The sequence below is a fragment of the Pipistrellus kuhlii genome, unplaced genomic scaffold, assembly GCF_014108245.1.
Source record: "Pipistrellus kuhlii isolate mPipKuh1 unplaced genomic scaffold, mPipKuh1.p scaffold_m20_p_2, whole genome shotgun sequence".
Classification (NCBI taxonomy): Eukaryota; Metazoa; Chordata; class Mammalia; order Chiroptera; family Vespertilionidae; genus Pipistrellus; species Pipistrellus kuhlii.
The window spans coordinates 959,087-979,533 of NW_023425515.1; the positions used below are offsets into that span (position 1 = coordinate 959,087).

General features: G+C 38.6%; 1 protein-coding gene across 8 annotated transcripts in view; it reads left to right on the forward strand.

Moving 5' to 3' along the window:
• DYRK1A (dual specificity tyrosine phosphorylation regulated kinase 1A) overlaps positions 1–20,447 on the forward strand; it is a 125,733-nt gene that overhangs the window by 45,030 nt on the left and 60,256 nt on the right. For 7 of the 8 annotated variants that reach the window (XM_045585232.1, XM_045585230.1, XM_036448546.2 and 4 more), the window contains exon 2: positions 7,933–8,018. The exons of the other annotated variant lie outside the window; for it this stretch is intronic. In XM_045585232.1, the coding sequence (XP_045441188.1) occupies positions 8,009–8,018 (10 nt within the window). In that variant the 5' untranslated portion in view covers positions 7,933–8,008. The remainder of the gene's footprint in view (positions 1–7,932; positions 8,019–20,447) is intronic. 8 annotated transcript variants of the gene reach the window in all.

Consider the following 20,447-nt stretch of genomic DNA (forward strand, 5'->3'; position numbering starts at 1 on the left):
CGTATAAGTGTAAATAAATTGTTGATGTAAAGATGTAAAATTATAAAAACAAGAGCAAAGATTTATTATATTTTAGGGTGGTGAAATTTTATATGACTTTTAGTTTTTATTCCTAGTTTATTTTTTTTAAAGCAATGAGCATATAATATTTTATAGTCAGAAAGACCTTATTTCAGATAAATGATGGGAGAAAAACTTGAGATTTTTCATTTTAAATGGAGAGAAGACTATTGTTCAGTTCTAGTTTCTGAACAACAAAATTGCTCACAGTTGGGTTGGAATGGTGACAGGATTTGTTCCTAAGGCAAATAGTTCTGATGAGAATGAGCTATAGTGGATAGATTTGAGCAGGGAGTGCAAACAAAACAAGAAGGGCCCTTAGCGAGGAACCATAGAAATGGAGTAATGAGGTGAGTTAGCAAAACCGGCGAGGTGAAACCTAACACCAGAATCTGTGGATTGCATGTGGGTAAGCAGCAGGAAAGGTCCTAGATGGTTAGGGTTTTAGTTTGGGGGATGGAGTGATGGTGACACCCATCAACTGAGACTGAGGATATAAGGAGAAGTGAATTATTTTCTGTCCTCCTGGTCTTTTAGCTCTTTGTTTTTATTTACTTATTTATTTTTGAGCAGGTTAGAAGGATGGGAGATGGATGTAAATTCAGTTTAGCATGGAGCCTTAGGTCTGCTTATAGTAGAGCTTTTTCCTGGCATCTGTATAGCAGCCACTCTCCAGTAGTGGGAGTTGGGATGTTCAAAAGTTTTGTGGTCTAAGAATTCATATTTGAGGAACTCCATTCAAGAGAATACATGTAGCCGAAACATGTATTCATTGGCTCAGTGGTAGAGCGTTGGTCTGCGGACTGAAGGGTCCCGTGTTCAATTCCGGTCAGGGGCATGTACGTTGGCTGCAGGCACATCCCTGGTTGGGGATGTGCAGGAGGCGGCTGGTCGATGTTTCTCTCTCATCGACGTTTCTGACTCTCTCTCTCCCTTCCTCTCTGTAAAAAATCAATAAAATATATTTATAAAAAAAAGAATACATGTAAATATGTTGACAGATTTGATGGTTGATATAAACTTTTGTAAATCTTTTATGTTTTCACACTCAACTAATGGAAGATAAAGGATGGCAAGCAAAATAGAATATCAGTGGTAGTTTATTACCATATTTTCCAGCGTATAAGACGACCCCCTAATTTTACAGTTAAAACATAGGTTTAGGTCTATATTCGCTGTATAAGACTACCCCCCACTTCCGAGGCAACACCAGTTCTTTTTTTAATAGACCGCCTCTCTGACTCTGGCCAATCTGAGCAGGCTTTTTACTAGAACACAGTGTAGCTTCGGGTACAGAACATGTATAATTTGCATGCATAAAAAGCCTGCTTGGATTGGCTGAGTCAGAGAGGCGATCTATTAAAAAAAGATCTGGTGTTGCCTCGGAAGTGGGGGGCAGTCTTATACAGCGAATATAGGCTCAAACCTATGTTTTAACTGTAAAATTAGGGGCTCGTATTATACGCCCGATTGTCTTATACGCTGGAAAATACAGTATTTTGAATTAGTGACAGGGCACAGTACTTTATATAAATTGATAACTTACGCTGAGAGTTTCATTCTCTCTCATCCAGTAAAAACATATTTGTCGCTGCATTATGTATTAATGGATAACATGCATATGAGGATGAAGTATTTCCCTCCTGTTTTCCTGTAATTAATGCTGTACCCAAATATTCATTGTTTAATTTGGTCTCATTGAGGCTAGGTACAGTCCTAGAGAGGCCAAGTAACTTGATGCTTGAGGTAGCAAAAATTTGGGGCAATATTTATTTAGTCCTCTCTGTTCTTAGTTCTTGAACCTTCTCTCTCCAGTGCTTATTCATGGTTTTGTTAAATCTTTTTATATAATTTCATGAGAAACCACATCCTTCTATCCCCTTTATTACATATCTCAGATACTCCCACTTCCCACATGCCTTTGGAGTTGTATAATTCAAGACCCAGGTTTCTAACTCTTCATGCTATTGTAGCTTACTCAAGGCTTCAGTGCAAAAGTGACTTAACTGCTATTGGTCTTACCCTTTTTGCAGTTTGTCTTCCTAAAAAATTTTTTCTTTTGTTAAGGGAACATATAACAGCCTGTTATATGCTGTAATCAAAATTTCTCTGCTTCCATTCTCCTATCGATAAATGAAATGCTTTTTACAAGTTAATTTACTACTTAGAAACTTTATTTCATGTTTAGAATGGTTGATGCAGAAGAATGGGTTCTTCTTGTTTGGGATTCTCTGTGCCTCCTGAACTTGTGTGATTTTTTCTTTACCAGGTAAGGGAAGTTTTCTGTCATCATTTCTTCAAATTCCTTCTCTATTCCTTTCTCCCTTTCTGCCTTTTCTGGCACACCTATTCTAATACTGTTATGTTTTTGTCCCACAGCTCCCTTAAGCTGTCCTCCTGTTTTTTAATTTTTTTTTCTTTTCGGTTCTCTAATTGAGTGATATTTTCAACTCAGTCTTCTAATTCACTGATTTGATCCTCAGCTTCCTCTAATCTGCTGTGTATTCCTTCCAATGCATCAATATTCTTTATTTGTGTTATGTCATTCTTTATTTCAGACTGTTCTTTTTTCATAGTTACTATATCTTTTTTTCATACTGTTGAGCATTTTTAACATCATTTCTCTGAACTCTCAGATAAATTTCTTACCTTTGCTTTATTTATCTCTTCTTCTGGAGAATTAGCTAATTCTTTCATTTGGAGATTGTTTCTTTGTTTCCTCATTTTGGTTGTCTGGGCTGGTGACTGTGTTTTAGGTAGACCCCTGTACCTCTCAATCTCTAGTGTAGGACAGTGTTAAAAGCTGTTTCTGACTAATTCGATCAGGCAGAGACTCAAAGCCTCTAGAGAATGCTTCCGACTTGAATTGCTCCTTCTCTCCTCCCCGCAATCATCCTCAGGAAAAGATATTTTCCAATAGGGTGTGTCTGTTGTCTTCCTGCCAGGCAAGGCCGAAGTCTATGTGGGAAAAAGATGTCCTCCGCTGTGTGAGGGAATGACTCAGCCTAGGAAACTTGGGGTGTCTGCCTTCTGAGCTCTATCCCCCAATTCCCCAGTCCTGGCTTCTACTCTCACAACTCCAGTCCACTTCACCCTCCCTTTGCCAGAGCCTTCCTCTGGGTGACTTCACAGGGAATTTTTGTGCATTGGCCCTTTTTCAGCTGCCACTCCCTGGCAGACAGCACTTCACTGCTTTTCACAGCCTGATGTTAAATGGGTAGCCTCCTCAGTTTGGTGCTCTCTGCTGGGAGCCCAGCTTGGGGATTAGATCCCAGAGTTCTCAGTGGCACCCCCCTTTCCTTCCCCCACCCCTGCTGAGATATCTCTCTAGGACTTTAGTTGTCTGTGGGTGCCAGGCCAGCCCTTTTGTGCCTCCGCCCCTCCCACCAGTCTCTGTGCGGTCCTTGTGTATCAGGGTTCTCTCCTGTGAGTTTTCCATTGATTATTCAGGAAGCCTTTCTGTATTTCAGTTTAATTCCAGCTTGTTCCTGGGAGCATGTCCGGGCAGCATCCTCCTAATCTGTCGCCATTTTTAATCTGGGAGTAGCTTATTCTTAATTGACAGCTTTATTATTTTTTTAATAGCTGCTGCATGTGTTCTCACTGTTTTTCTTTCTTTATTAAGGTATTATATATGTGTCCTTATCCCTCCATTGCCCCCCCCCATTCTGTGTCCATTGCTTATGCTTATGTGTGTGCATACAAGTCCTTTGGTTGATCTCTCCCCCTTACCTACATCCTTCCCTACCTTCCTTACCTTCCCTCTGAAAATTTGAGATCTCATCGCTTTTGAAATATTTAAATCCCATTGTGCATTATATTTCATTTTTCCTGTGGGAATCAAAATTATACAAGAATATATATGCAGTATATGTGTATCATGTAAAATTAATGATAGTAAGAAACAGCTGCCTGTGTATTTCCACATAGCTTGAGAAGTAAAACAGTACCTACCAGAACTTGTGTCATACTAATTTTTTTCACCTGCTGCATGTAATGTTTCTCTACTACTTTATTTTGAAACTAGATAGGATCTTTAGTTTTGTGTCATTACAAAACTTTGTGACATTGGAGAAAACATCATATCTGCCACTTAATTCATCAACTTCTCAGTTAAACTGGATTTGCCATATCATGCTAATTTTTTTATTTGTCACAGTTTGCCACTCTTGGTCTTTGTGGATTAGTATTAATTTTTTAAAAATACATTATTGATTTCAGAGAAGAAGAGAGAGTGAGAGAAACATCAATGATGAGAGAATCATTAATCAGCTGCCTCCTTGATGCATGCCCCCTACCAAGGCTTGAGCCCACAACCCAGTAATGTCCCCTGACCGGGAATTGAACTGTGGCCTCCCAGTTCTTAGGTTGACACTCAACCATTGAGCCACACTGGCAGGTGGATTAGTATTATTTTTATAAATCTCAGTATGTCAGTGCTTTTAACTGTTGATATTCTCACCCTCATTCTCTTCCTCTCTTTCCCCTCCCTCCTTTCCCCTCATCTCTGAAGTTATGTTGTACATTAATTAATTTTTAGACAACTAAAAATGGTTTGTAAATTTAACTTTAAACCACTTAAGCTCAGTTCCTAGATTGTTCATTGATCATTTGTTGTATTGCCTTTGGCAAAATGTGAGCTAATACATACTGTAAGAGACTCTCAGGATTGTGGGAGGTCCTGTAGTTAGCATAGGAGGTGCTTTTCATTGGCATCTAATCTTTGCTACATAATTGGTGAATGGTTGGGGGAAAGATGAAAAATTCACTATCGGTTTTCCTAAAGAAAATGTAAAACATGAGCATTCTTTTCATATACTTTGTTATTGGGTGTGAAAGCGACCACTCTGGCCCTCACTGGTACTGCGCACGCGGCTGGGCAGATCCCATGCCCTGGGAGGTTGCCAGCTCCGTTCCCAGCCAGGGCATCTGCCCAGGTGCTGGCCCAGTCCCCCAGAGGGGGCTTGCAGGAGGCAGCTAATAGAAGTTTCAGTCAGTGTTTCTCTCTCTCCCTGCTTCTCTGAAAATCAATAAACATTCAAAAAAAAAGAAAGAAAGAAGGAAAGTAACCACCCTGGAGGATATGAAGAAATAAGCCAGGCAATGAAAGAAAAATACCACATGATCTCACTCTTTTATGAATAATAAAGAACATTATAACCTGATGAATAAAAAGATAGATAGAGAGGCAGAGAAGCTTTGAGCAGACTATCAAATTACAGTGGGAAGGCTGGGGGAGTGTTGGGAGGAGGTAAGAGATTAACCGAAGGATTTGTATGCATACATGTAAGCATGAGCAGTGGACACAGACACTGGGGCGAGGGGTGGGGGTAAAGGCGTGTGCCAGGGGGTAGGAAAGGCCAGGGGAAGGTCAATGGGGCAGGAGGGGGGGGGGGGAAGGAGACATAGGTATTACTATTTATAATACTTTAAACAATAAAAAAAATAGAATCCTTACTTAAAGCAACCCATGGTCAAGACTTGAGTTTCTTTCTCATACTCAGTATATAATGATTTAATTGTTATGTGTGTCAGCAGCACATTTTGTTACTTGTAGAGATATTTTACCCCTTGCTAAAGGCTTCTTTTGAAATGAGTGATTAATGGATGACTTCTAAAAGATGTCAGATGTCCAGCCAGCGTGGCTCAGTGGTTGAGCATTGATCTATGAACCAGGAGGTCACGGTTTGATTTCCGTTCAGGGCACATGGCTGGGTTGCTGTCTTGATCCCAGGTATGGGGCGTGCAAGTGGCAGCTGATCAATGATTCTTTCTCATCATTGATGTTTCCATCTCTGTCTCCTTTTCCCTTCCTCTCTGAAATCAATAAAATATATTTAATAGATGTCAGATTTAAGATCAGACTATTTTGATGATCTATAGTCAGATGCATTATGCATGTACCTCTGGCTCATCCATATTTACTACCTTTAGATATTTAAAATACTGATGAAATGATCTGCTAATTTCTAACAACTTGTAATAAAATAAAAAGAATACTAATAATGTCTTATTTGATTCTTCTTATAAAGTGCTTTTGTAACAGTAATACCTTTTTCTATTGAAACCATTGACGTTCTTGGGGTTTAGGTAGCACTGTAAAATTTTATATGTGAAGAATACGATGTTTAGAGCTTAAAGGATTTAATGATATATTGTATATAGCTAGAGAGTTCATTTATATTTTCTTTTTTCCATGGCTTATGCTAGAATTCCAAAGACTGGTCATTTATATGGAGGAAAAGTTGTTAGAGAAATGTCTTTGAAGTAAAAAAACCCCACATTTAATCTTGATTATTCCAATATTAACTTTATAAATCTATTTTGATGCAGTATTTTCATGTTTATCCATCCATCTATCCATACAACCCTCAAATTGGTTATCATTTAGGGTTTTACTTGCTAACATATTGGCATTTGAACTAGAAGATGGTTCTATAGAAATGGAATCTGAAAATAGATAATGATTTTAGGTAATTCCTAATTTACAAATAATTTATACATTTAAACCCCTGTCTCTAGCTCCTCTTCCAGTTGTTGCTATTTGGACTTAGAGCTTTCAAAGAACTTGTAAGATCATCAGTAAGAGAAATAAATGGACAGCAGAAATATTTGGAGTCAATAAATATAAACTCAAATCTAAATTATGATCCATTTCCCTAAAAATGTTTTTCTTTAAACTGCCTCAGAAGTTTTTTTTACTTTTTATTGCAACACTATCAGAATTCTATCAGTTAGGGGTTCATTTGTGTTAACTAGCATCCTTGTTGAAATTGCAAATTTAGTGGAAGTGAATTATTTCAGCCCAGTAGATTTCTTTCTATCAGTTACCTGACATGAAACTACACTGAGGCAGTAGGAGTGTTAGATGGAAATTTGGGGATGTATTTAGGCGAAAGGCTGCTAATTAAGCAGGATGACTGGGATGCCATAATGTAACATTTAGGGAATCACAGGGAATAGGAGTCGAGAGAGTGCTAACAGAGAAACAAACCAACTTTAGAATTTGTCCAGATGGGAGAGGATCTAGAATTGGTTAACTTCCTCTGTTTGCTCTGCAGAGTCCCTAGTGCCTGTGACCAGTAATGTCTTTGAGAATCAATAAGTGTCTTTTGGCTAGCCTGGGAACGGACCTAGATAAGCAACATTGTTTTATTAGGAATATTTATTGAATTCCATAGTATCAATTTTAAAAGTTCATTTTTAGACTGAACTCATTTATAAAATAGGTTGTAGCCTGTAAGCTTGTCTTTAGCTCTTCTGCTGTTAGCATGTGCTCTCAGTTGATAATAACAACGTTGTTTTTGCTTTTCTGTCATTATGGAATTTGCTGGTCAGTCATGAAATTATCAATGGAAATACAGTAAAATAATTAGAATAAAGTAAGAGAAGACATTCAGAGAGCAGAAGAGGGCTGTGGGCGTAGAGGAGCAGTTGTGACTTCATTGATAAGTAACATTGGTAGATTGACATGTTATCTTTCCTATAAAGTAATTTTCATCACCTGTGATTACCTCTGATAATAAGTCACGATGAAAGTGAACTTGCATTCATACTGACTTATGAATTGATGGAGATTACAAGATATAGATTCCCCCCAGTTAAATTACATAGAATAATAGAATGTTGATTTTATTTCGTATCTACAAATGTGTGAAGTTTTCATTGGTAGTAGGCAGATTTCAAAATGTTTTTCTTCCTGACAATTGAATACTTTAATAAAAGTTATTTTCAAGCTTAAATAAATGTTAGTAATGAATTTGAATTAATTTTATGATTGTTTGGGGGATTGTAGTTACTTTAGATATTCCTCAATTAGGATAATTGTCTTGCATCCTTATCTCTCATCATCATCTGTTTTTCTTCACACAGTGTTATAGTTTTGCTGCTGGACTCTTCCCTCCCTTCCCCCACCCCATCAGGATGATATGAGACTTGAAGGAAGACGATGCATACAGGTGACTCATGTTTTAAAATACAGTAAGACTATGGCTGTCTGAGAGAATGTGAAATATTTTGAATGGGGGAGCTGTCTGGTAAAAACTAATAGTGGGGAGAATTATTTAGATCAGTAATGCAAAAATAGCTGGGCTATTTATTTAACTTGACTTTGGAAATCAGTTTGATAATTAGTGGCTTATAGTGCTAATAATACAAATGCAGCTTAGTAATTGTTGGTACCTAACCTTTTTATAAGTGGATGGTTGACTAATACTTTGAGAATTGAAGTATTTCTGTTAAAAATAAACTATTTCCTTTATAGTTGAATGCATGTTTCCTTTAGATCCCTGTTAGAATAGAACAAGTCTTTTAAGGATATAACAGTGTATCGGAAATTAAATTAAGGATAATACATCTATATGCATGATCCCTTTCTAAAACATGGCTAGGATTTTGATCCTCTCTCCTTTCCCTCCTTTTTTCCCTCCTGCCTTTCCTCCTTCCCTCTCATCCCTTTGTCATTTATGTAGAAAAAGCAGTATGGAGTCATTTTTGAAAATATTTTTGACTGTTTTATAATTAATTGAGGTGCTCTTAATCATATATGGAAAAATTGAGGCTAATTCATGTATGGCTCTGTTAAAACTTCAAAATGTAATGTAGCTAATGGATAAAGTGTTACTAACTTTAAACTTGTATCTTAAATTAGGCCAATTATGAGACATTTTGTTGAACCAAGTGGCTTATTTTTGTAGACTTTCTCAAAGATGGTCTTACTTGATTATATTTATAAATTGTCTGAAAATATGGTTTTAACTGGAAAAGAAATAAGTGCATAAATCCTGGATAGATATTAATTTACAATATTGGTGTAGCTGTTAACGATTTTGTCATTGGTTTTGTTTTTAGTGATCTTTGTTTTTTAAAAAAGGAAAAGTTAGCTTTTTACTTTGGAGTGGATTTATAAAAATAACTTAGGTGTACCATTTTATATGAGAAAGTGTGCTTGAACATATTTGCAAATTAAATAATAGATCAAATAATATTTTACATTCATGAGGGACTTAAGGAATATGATGCTAATCCTTTTTAACTAAAAGATGGGTGAGGAATCATCCGTAACTGTCTCTCAACGTGCACATACATAACAGATGTATGCCTTGCACACAGGGTAGTTGAGTGGCTGATAGACTGAGGCTGAATACCACCGTCATAGAGAAATAAGTAGAAACATTTTCGGAGAAAACTTTAGAGTTTTATGAAAATTTGTTGTCAGAGCTTACAAGTGTGCCCTCTTGGTGCAGGAAGAGTTCCTCAGCACTGCCCGCTCCCATTGCTCCTGGGCACTGCCCTCACGCTGGCTGTGCCCAGTACATACTCACTTTCCACTGAGGTCCGTAAGAGCAAGGTGCTTTGGGGGTGTCTCAGAGACTTCCTTATGAATATTAGTAATTTTGGAGATTTTTCTTATGAAAACTTGAAGTGGCAAAGTTGCTATTTTATTTTTACTTCATAAGATAAGAGTTTTCAGAAAGCTTTCTTTTTTTATGAATGCTAGAACAAAAACAAAATCTACAAATATTGGATTTATGACAATACAGTCTCTCTTAGTTGGCCTTGTATTCCTTAAAAATTTTTAGCATTTATTGGCTATAAAGGACAAAAATCAAGAAAGAAGTTCTGTTTCTTTCTAATAAATGTATTAGCTGTTGATGTATTTCCCTCCAAACAGTTTGAAAGTTAAAACTTGATTTGAATATGAAATAACAGCTTTCATAATAACCATTAATATGTGCAGCAGTTTGCTCTTGTTTTATCATGCACACATTTATTATACTTCAACTGGAAGAACTTCACCACAGAAAGGCCCATAGGCGTTTTCATGACAGCTATTTCTAGAACGTTTATGCACACTTGAAAGAGAACGTGCCGTTTTCCTCAGGCATCCGTGGGGCTGGCTTTCTGTTGGTTAGATGCACGGGTCCCTCGTTCTAGGCCCGGGTGCCAGGCAGGACAGAGAGCGGGCACTGACTGGTCTTTCAAAAGCCAAAGCTTAATAGATTTTTACTGAACACCACGCCAAAGTTGTGTCTCTAGTGTGTGTGTGTGTGTGTGTGTGTGTATTCCTGTACTTGTTAATTTGTGGGTCTTTTCACTTATTTGAATATATAATTAGAACATAAATGAGGTAAAATTGAATTATTTTGTTAAGTTTTGGAAGAAAAATCATTGTGGCAGAACAGTTATTTGGCTCACATTTGCTTTGTACCAGGTACCGTAATAGACACCCTGCCCACAAGGATCCTTGTGCTTAGGAATCAAGGAGCGCATTTCATTTGGAGGAGGGGACGCATATAAACAAATGGTGCAATGGGTGCTTATGGGAAAATTTTAAGTCTTATTTATTGAATTCAAGGCATCTAGACTAAAAACAGAAAGCACTCTCTGGTTAATGGCAATCATGGTAATGGTGTCACCTGACACCTAAATACTGATGTCAAAAATCTATGTTTGTGTCCAACTGTTCTCTCTCCTGAGCTCTTGACTCATGTGACTGCCCCAGGATGCCTCTCACTCCCACTCACCTCCCCTTACTCCTGTCAGTGATAGTGACCCCGTCATCCTGGGAGCTGGGGAGACACCCTTTATCCCTTTGAATTAGAGGGACGCACATTCAGTTTGTTTAGGATGAGAATCACTTACTTCTGAGCTTAAGTTTGGAAGACATACTGCCTCAGATTACTGTGCACATTAACACAGAGGCTCTTGCATTTTTCAAAAGTATTCAATAAAAGGGCCTTCCTTCTGATTTACTTGTTGTTTATACCCATTAACATTTAATGCAGATAAATTTGAGAAAAGCTGTTGAACGTAGTAGTTGATACCATTCTTTTTTGTTGTTGCCTTGGACTTGTTTAACAATTAAATTGTTCCACAGTAGTGATAGGTTAGTCACTTTAAAACTTGAAATAGTTCTAGAACATAACTCTTTGAAATAGTTCTATAATAGAACATAACTCTTTGAGATTCAGTAGCCTTAGAAATTTATTTTAAATTATGCTCATTTATGTTGCTGTCATATTTCTTTTATATATGAACTAGTGGCCCGATGCAGGAATAAAGATTTGTGCAAGAATGGGCCTTCGTTCCCTGGCTGTCAGCACCGCCTTCGCTCTGGCCAGACCAGCTTTTCCACTCTGGCCCTGAGCTGCCTTTCTGCCTTCCCACGCTGCCCAGAGGCCAGAGCAACTGGGGTGGTGCAGAATGCCTGCATTGTTGCCATGGTGATGACCCAAGCGTCCCACCCTGACCCCTCCATGCCCTCCAGTCAATCAGGAGTTAATTTACATACTCCTGATTGGATGCAGAGCATAGGGAAGGTATGGTCAATTAGCATGTTACCCTTTTATTAGGTAGATTTAAGTGCTTAAAACAGTGGTTCCCAATCTTCTTTATTTTTCTTTATTTTTTGCCCATGCCCCACCTAAGCATCTTTAAAATCCTGATGCCCCCCCCCCCTTGTGACATATAATTCTTATTACTCAAAAAGTAAATTCCTATTTATGGAGGAAGCCTAAAAGTTCATTAAATTGGTCTAAACAAGCTTCCAAAGAACATGGCATACATAAAAGAGAAAAATAAGAGAACGAAAGGACAGTTGAAGTTCTGAGAAAAAAAATCACTAAGAAATTGTTAAAAAAAATAGTAATATGAAACGAAAAAATAGCAAATAAAGTTTCAAAACATAATAAAGAATTGACATGCATAAATATGTCACAATATATATTTATATACTATATATGAGGCCCCAAGAACCATAAGCAATACAAAAAATTCACTGTTAATAACTCATTCTTGAATTGCCCCCTTAAAAATCAAATTGCCCCCCTGTGGGGCGTATGCCCCACGTTGGGAACCACTGGCTTAAAACCATTTGACACTTTACTGACTTACAGTCTTTTAAAATTTTTTTTATAACTTACTGTAGTCTTTTAAAATTTAAACATTTCTTTACCATTAATATTCTTTTATAGCATTTCTAGAGGCCCGGTGCACAAAATTTGTGCACAGAGGTGTGTGTAGCTCAGCCCGGCCTGCACCTTCTCCATTTTGGAACCCCTGCGGAATTGGGCCTAAACTGGCAGTCGGACATCCCTCTCACAATCTGGGACTGCTGGCTCCTAACCACTTGCCTGCCTGCCTGCCTGATTGCTCTTAATGCTTATGCCTGCCAGCCTGATCGCCCACTAACTGCTCCCCTACTGGCCTGATTGACGTCTAACGTCTGCCCTGCTGACCCAATATTCCCCAACTGCCCTCCCCTGCTGGTCCAATCGCCCCCAGCTGGCCCAATTGCTCCCAACTGCTCTCTGCTGCTGGCCCAATGGCCCCCAGCTGCCGTCCCTTGCAGGCCTGATTGCCCCAGCTGCCCTTGCCTGCAGGCCTGGTCGCACCAGCTGCCCTTCCTAAAGGCCTGGTTACCCCTAACTGCCCTCTCCTGCTGGCCTAGTCATCCTTAATTGCTCTCCCCCAATGGCCTGATCTTGCCCCCGGCTGCCCTCCCCTGCCGGCCTAATCTCACCCCAGCTGCCCTCGTCTCCTACTGCCCTCCCCTGTCAGCCTGTTCACCCCCAGTTGCCCTCCCCTGTTGGCCTAATTGCTCACAACTGCCCTCCCCTGCCTGCCATCTTGTGGTGGCCATCTTGTGGCGACATGAGGGCAGCCATCTTGTGACGCGAGGGCACCATGTAAGGGCACAGGACCACCTAGGCTTTTATTAGTACAGCTGTTAATGCCTGATTAGTGTTTTACAGATCAGTTGCTATTTGTTTAATCGATTCCTCAGTGTTGCTAATTAGTTCATAGGTAATGTTTAAGTGAACATTACTGTGACGGTCTTTGTGTTCTTTGATTTATTGCTTTAGATCCAACTGCTAAAAGTTGAAATTGTTGAGTTAGAGGATATGTATATTTTTTAGACTTTTGATATGTATTTTCAGATGTCATTTAAAAGTACAATGTACAGTTCTACTAGCAATAATTTCCCTATATTCTAGAATTCTGGGTACTTGAAACTGTTTCCCAATTGGATAGGCTAAACACAATTTAATATTTTAATTTGCATTTGTTTGAATATTAGTGAGATTAAGTTTCCCATGTTTATTATTCATATGTTCTGTGAATTTTCCTTTTCTTTTTTCTTTAATGTTCACCAGAGTATATTTTTTCACTTTGATTTCTAGAGAGATTGGAGGGGAGGGAGGGAGAGAAATGTGAGAGAGAAGGGGGGCGGGAAGAGATTGAGAGTCACGTGAGACTGATACATTGATTGGTTGCCTCCCGCACTTGCCCTGGGGCGGGGAGTGAACCTTTACCCAGTAAGTGCCCTAGACTGTGCCCTTAACTGGGAATGGAACACAGGACCCTTTAGTCCGAGACTAGAGCTCTAACTACTGTGACAAACTGGCCAGGGCTGAACTTCCTTTCAATATTTTCTGCTGATTATTTCTCCTGGAGTTTTTATTTCTTGTTAATTTATAAGAGTTCCTCATTGAAACCTTACTATATGCCAAGAACTATTCTAAATGATTTATATTTATTAACTTATATTTTCTTGATTATAACAGAGAGAGATGATGGCTAGTAGAGCTAGGTTACAAACCCAGGAACTTGACTCCTGACTCTTAACCAATATGTTCCTACATTGTTACTTCTGCTAATACATTGTCCAGTTTGCATTTGTGTTTTAATTTTGCTGATAGTATCTTTTTATATAGGAGCTTTAAGTTTTTGTATGGAGGGACTAGTGTAATTAGTTAATGCTTAGTGTAATGCCTAGAACATGATTGAGTCTCAACTATTTGTTGGACAAATGAGAAATAAACCCATTAATAATCTGTTAACGGCGCTAATCATTTATTTTATGTGCTAGAGGCCTGATGCATGACATTCGTGCTCTGTGGGGGCTGGTCTTTCAGCCCTGCCTGTGCCCTCTTGCAGTCCGGCACTCCTCAGGACTGTTCACCTGCCAGCTTAGTTCGATCCCTCGGGTCAGTCACCCTGGTTCCTTAGCGCCCGCCTGTAGCGGAGGGGAGAGGCTAAGCCGAGAGGCTTCTGGCTGAGCGGCACGCCCCCTTTGGGAGCACACTGACCACCGGGGGCATCTCCTGATTGAGCGTCTGCCCTCTGGTGGTCAGTGCACATCATAGTGACCACTCGTTATGCTATTCGGTAGATTTGCATATGAGGGTTTTATTATATAGGATTATATTTCCTCTTTTTAGGAATTCCCAAGGGCTTCATAAATAATTTACTCTTAGCTTTTGATAAGATACAATATGCTTATCTGTATTAGCTTTCCTGGAAAGTCTATGGAAGTAATTATTGCTTTAAAAAGGAACATGTGTTCTTAAACAAGCAAATATGAGTTGTGAAGAATGTATATTATTGACAGTGATTTGAATTGTAGATTCAAGTGAAATAAAATATTTGTTTTGGTTCTTGGAATAATTTGGTAGAGTTGGTTTTTGGAGTTCTAGAAAATGGAAGATTTGGCCATTGTTTTAAAAGCTTTTTGAATAAATTTTGGTTTTCTTTAAGAAGATACTTTAAAAGGGAAAACCCAAACTAAGAAAGCTGATGTACAGCGTTTTTATTGCTTAAGGTTTGAATAGTGTAGGTCACCTTCTTCAAAAGTGCAATTTAAGATTTTACTGTTTAGTGTTTTTTCTCTCACTTCCTTTGGTGGTTGACATTCGGCTACCTAGTGGTCCCTCGTTAGTTTGGTTGAGGCTTGTATATTCGTTACTCTAGTCTTTACAAGTGCAGAGATGGGTCTGTGTTTGAGATTATATTAGAGAAAAGAACAAGTAGGTTATTTTCATTTTTGCACACCCTGCACAAAATATATTACATGGGATTAAGTACTCAAAAAGTAGACGCTTAAAAATGTTACCTTGTTAAAACTAAAAAAGAAAAAAAAAATTTGTTGCTGAATGCTTGTGTTTCTGTAGCCTATTGGTTGCAGCCAGTCTTTTTCCCCCCCTACTAGTTGTATTCTTTTAAAAATATATATATTTTATTGATTCTTTTACAGAGAAGAAGGGAGAGGGATAGAGAGTTAGAAACATGGATGAGAGAGAAACATCGATCAGCTGCCTCCTGTACACCCCCTACTGGGGATGTGCCCACAACCAAGGTACATGCTCTTGATCGGAATCGAACCTGGGACCCTTCAGTCCACAGGCCGACGCTCTATCCACTGAGCCACACCGGTTAGGGCATAGTCATATTCTTTTAGGTTATATTAAATTGACAGGTTAAACTTATATTGTATTTTTCTCCTATGTTAAACATTAATTACTCAATATTTATGCATATATTAATTTAATCTATTTTGGAAGTAAAAAATGAAATGTTTCCTTCCTTCTCACATGTTAGTAGTAAGACCCCTTTTAGTTTTTAGTTTTTATATTCTTCCTTTGGTTACTTTCATCACTTTAATACAATAATGTGTTTATAGCTGTCTTTTTACTTAAAAAAATAATGACCGTCATCCCAGAAAGATGAATTCAAGTAACTCTCTATGCTGTCTTTCTTTTTGCCAATTTCTACCCCTTTTAAAAAGTTTTTCTCTTGATATTATTAACATTTTATAAAACTTATTTAAATCTCTCTTGGCGCATCAGTTTTAGACAGTTTTTCTTGATTTCCCAAGGAATGAAATGAGGGCCCTTTACATTACTTTTGCCTCTTGCCTTTTACCCACCAGACAATTACTTTTACATTGTATGTAAGTATATATACTTACACACCTGTCCTTAACTGTAATTGAATGACATGTTTTGTGTGTTGAGTTGTGTGAAAATTGAAGACAGAGAAGTATACTGGAAGAACATACAGTGTATAAGGAACTGTAGCTAGAGAGATGAAATACTATGTCATTAAATGTGTTCCACTCATAGGAGAAACGTTATCGAATACATTGGATGGAGGTGTAGTGCAATGTGATGGTGATTTTAAGGAATGAGTTAATTGTATGATATGCATTCAGTTGATAATGCAACATGCAGTTAATTGTCTAGTAATAACCAAGCCAATTTCTGCTCCTCCTACTCCACTTTTCCTTTTGTACCCAGAGTGGCACCTGCCACTTCTGTGGTTCCTGGTGCCAGCTTTCGGCTCTAGGTCTCGCTGGCATTTCTTTAATTATTGGCTCGATCCCATGGACCTTTAGTCTTGAAATCTGTCGGAATCTGGTTCACTGGTGTGTCTCCATCCCATGCTTTAAATAACTGATATTATATTTGTGATTCATTACTGCTGATTTGGTGGATGTTAGTGAGGGAGAGGATGAGGATGAGGATGCTTGACCTATGTAGTGTTCTAGATTTTCTTTTCAGAAGCTCTCTACTTCCCCTCCTTAGGACACTGAGCTTCTAGGCGTGGTGGTGATTCCTTGCTGGTAGGATTTTTTCAAGCTCTCCCCCAGGTGTGCTGCCCTTGGTTCTCTATTTACTGTGAATCATATAGTAAGAACTAGGTAGCTTTCATGGCTTGAAAACTGTACCTGTTTTCAGATGACATGAAAATTGACAAGAAAATACTCAGTGCAGTTTGTATAGGTGAATATGCTCAAGGAAGGTGAAACTTTGATTGCCTTGATAAGCAGAATACAAAAAGGTATTTTAACGCCAAAAATAATTTGCAAGAATCTTTTTTATCAGTGTGCATTAGTTATGATAACACTTATCTCTTATTCAGTCAACTTTTATATTTCCATGATACCTGAGTGAAGGAACAAAAGTATATTTAATATACAATGGTGAGTATTCATAATGCTCTAAGTTCATTTTTGGTTAGGGAGGGAAAAGGGGATGAGAATGGGACCATTTTCCAAACATGAATTAGTTGATCCACAAGAGGACAGCCCCAAATTTTAAAATCTATGTTTATAATTTAGGTTTAAATAACAGTTAACATATTTTTATAAGCAGACTTATTGAGAGGGAGTGAAAAATGCATTAGGGTGGCTTTTAAGTTGGAGACTATAGATCTTTGCTGGGCTTATTTAATCTTTTGTAAAAGATGTTCAGATAGACAGTATGGTGGCAGCCTCGCTTATAAAATAGAATAAAGAATTACCAACTTGATTAAAGTAATTGCTCAGAACTAAGCAATAAAAAATACTTTTCCAGATTAGATGGTTTTTAAGTAAAAAAGGAAAATACATTTTATCCACTTGGTATTTTTTAAAACTTTAAAACAATATCAAATTTCTCCCTAAAATTCAAAAGCATTTGTATGGTATGATTTGTAATTTGACATGATCTTGGATGATTTATTATTGGCATAATAATGGCCTGTTACCCATTGAGAGGATAGAGGCTATTTATATATCTTGAGCATCATTAGCAGATAAGAAGTTAATAGTTATTTATCCTAAATGTATTTCTTCTTACAGTATAGAAGAGAAAGTTGTAATTGAAATACTATTTTTTTAAAAAGTAAATGATTAGTTGTATACCTAGAAAACTTATTTTCTTTATTAGAATTTCTAAAATACACATTTTATGTAATGAAGATCCTAATTTGGTGAGCTATTTTTAAATGTTTTAGTTGTTTAATTTCTGATTCTAAAAATACTATTTGCTGGTGCTTTTCTAAACTCCACTATGTAAGTTGCTTTTGAAAGCATCCTATCTAATAAAAGATTAATATGTAAATTAACCATCACTCCACTACACTCACAAGCCACACCCACAGCCAATCAGAGCCAATATGCAAACAAACCCAACCAAGATGGCTACGGCCACAGAGAGCAGGAGGGAGGCATGGGTTTTTCTGGTGATAGAGGAAGCCAAGCTTTCTACACACCCTGGCCGGCCCCAGACTTCTGCTTAAGGCTACAAAGTTTCAAATATGGAAGATAAATCCCAAGAAAAATGGCTGCTGCCATGGAGCCAGCAGAAGGGTTGGCTCTGCTCCAGGCTATAAAGTTTCAATTGTAGAAGGTAAATAAACGCCAGATACCAGGGCCTCCGCTTGGGTCGCCAGGGGGCATGGCTGGCCTGCAAACCACCACAGGCCCCTCACCCAGGCTACCCCACACCCCAAGGGAACCCCCATCCTGATCTGAGACACCCTTCTGGGTAAACCAGCTGGCCCCCACCTGTGCATCAGGCCTCTATCCTATCTAATGAAAGAGTAATATGCAGATTGACCATCACTCCAACACACAAGATGGCTGCCCCCATGTGGACACAAGATGGCTACTACAAGATGGCCAGCAGGGGAGGAGGGACCAGGCCTGCAAGGGAGGGCAGTTATGGGCGATTAGACCAGCAGGGAAGGGCACTTGGGAGGCACTAGGCCTGCAGGGGAGGGCAGTTATGGGCGATTAGGCCAGCAGGGAAGGGCACTTGGGAGGGACCAGGCCTGCAGGGGAGGGTAGTTAGGGGTGATCAGGTCTGAAGGGTAGGGCAGTTAGGGGCAATCAAAACTGGCAGGGGAGCAGTTAGGCATCAATCAGGCTGATAGGAGAGTGGTTAGGGGGTGATCAGGCTGGCAGGCAGAAGCATTAGGGGCAATCAGGAAGGCAGACAGGTGAGCAGTTGGGTAGCCAGAAGTCCTGGATTGTGAGAGGGATTTTCCACTGCCCATTTAGGCCCAATTCTAATGGGCAGTTGGACATCCCTCGAGGGATCCCAAATTGGAGAGGGTGCAGGCTGGGCTGAGGGACACCCATGCTCCCCTGTGCATGAGATTCATGCCTCTAGTTGAATATAAACTGAAAAACATTTAAATTAGGTTGTTTTATCCCAAAGCATCTATCATCAGGCAGAAGATGCTTCCTGGTCCCAAAGGAAAATAGAAGTGCCAAGGTTTTAATATTTTTCTCCTTCAAGGATGGCAAAATTATGAAGAATACTTAAGGTGTGGTCCAGGATACAGTCCTTGATTACATGGAAAATTCCGTTTACTACTATAGATTGGAAGATAGAGTGGGTTAGAATTGCTTTATGAGTGTGTGTGTGTGTGTGTGTGTGTGTGTGTGTGTTTGGAGGGGCATTAACCACAATATTAAAAGTTTATGAGCAAAAGGGTGAATAAAATTGGTTTTAAAATTTTTTCCCTTTTATTTCTCTTCTTGCCTTTATTCTTAGGTATTAAAAGGGGCTTGTGTAGGGTTCCAAGGAGTTCAGTAACATACCAAATAATATAAATTGAGTCTTTCAGGGAATGAGTTAAATGCTTTGGGTTAGAGAGTGATTTTTCAAGCCTTCCTAAAGCCTTGGTTCAGACCCTGTTTCCCCGAAAATAAGACAGTGTCTTATATTAATTTCTGCTCCCAAAGATGTGCTAGGTCTTATTTTCAGGGGATGTCTTATTTTTCCATGAAGAAGAATATGGTACACATTTATTGTTAAATGAAAATAAAGGAAATTTATTACCTGTATATGGTACGGTAGTACGGTAGTTGTCAACACAAACCAAACTGTGAATCCTACAGTATCAAGAATTTACTCATTTATTCAATGACAATCATGTCATCATCTTCTGGAACATCATCATAACAATCCAATTCCTGAATTTCCTGGTGAGTTTCTTGTGACTCCATTTCTTTCAGAATCAGTGGACCAAATCTCTCATGTTTAGCAATAGCATTCTGAGACAGAGCCTAGGGGGAGGTCTTATTTTCGGGGGATACCTTATATTTCACTCAGAAGGAAACCTGTAAGTAGGTCTTATTTTCGGAGGATGTTTTATTTTCGGGGAAACACGGTAGATGTGGATGATGCCAAGGAGAATGATTCTGAGCCAACCTTTTAAAAAATGCTTATATTTTAGTGTATGTTCATATTAAAACAGACCAAGAAGCTTGCTGATACCTGACTGATATATTGATTATTCATAGATACTCTTAGAAGATAATTTGGGAGGACTTTGATTTCATCTATAGGATCTTTATCTTATATGCTGCTTTTCTAACTGTGGGTTTTTGTTTTGGTTTATACTAGTAGAATGAGGGGCTGCTATTAGATGATACTTTATTTTTTTTTTAATCTTTAAAGTTCTGTTATTGATTCCTTTGCTCCTTCTAAGAAGCTGACTCTAGTTTGGTTTCATTGACTTGGAGTGGTTTTCATCTAGAATCTGTTAAGTAGAGAGACGATGAGAAGAAATTAAGAGCCAAGTGGTGGGCAGTGGTGTTAGAGATGGTGGGAAGTGGCTTCGGTTTTCTTAGGGGGGGAGGTAATTGGCAGGGATAGGAATAGGACCAGCATGCTGTTATCTTTGGCTCTGATGCTCGAATCTGCTATTTTACAAGTGCTAGAGGTTTTTCTGGAGACATTTACAGACGTTCGATGGAAAATATATTTAAAAATCACTAACTTCTTGGTGTGGGATGAATCTGTACTTCATTTAGGAGATAATTGCTAGGA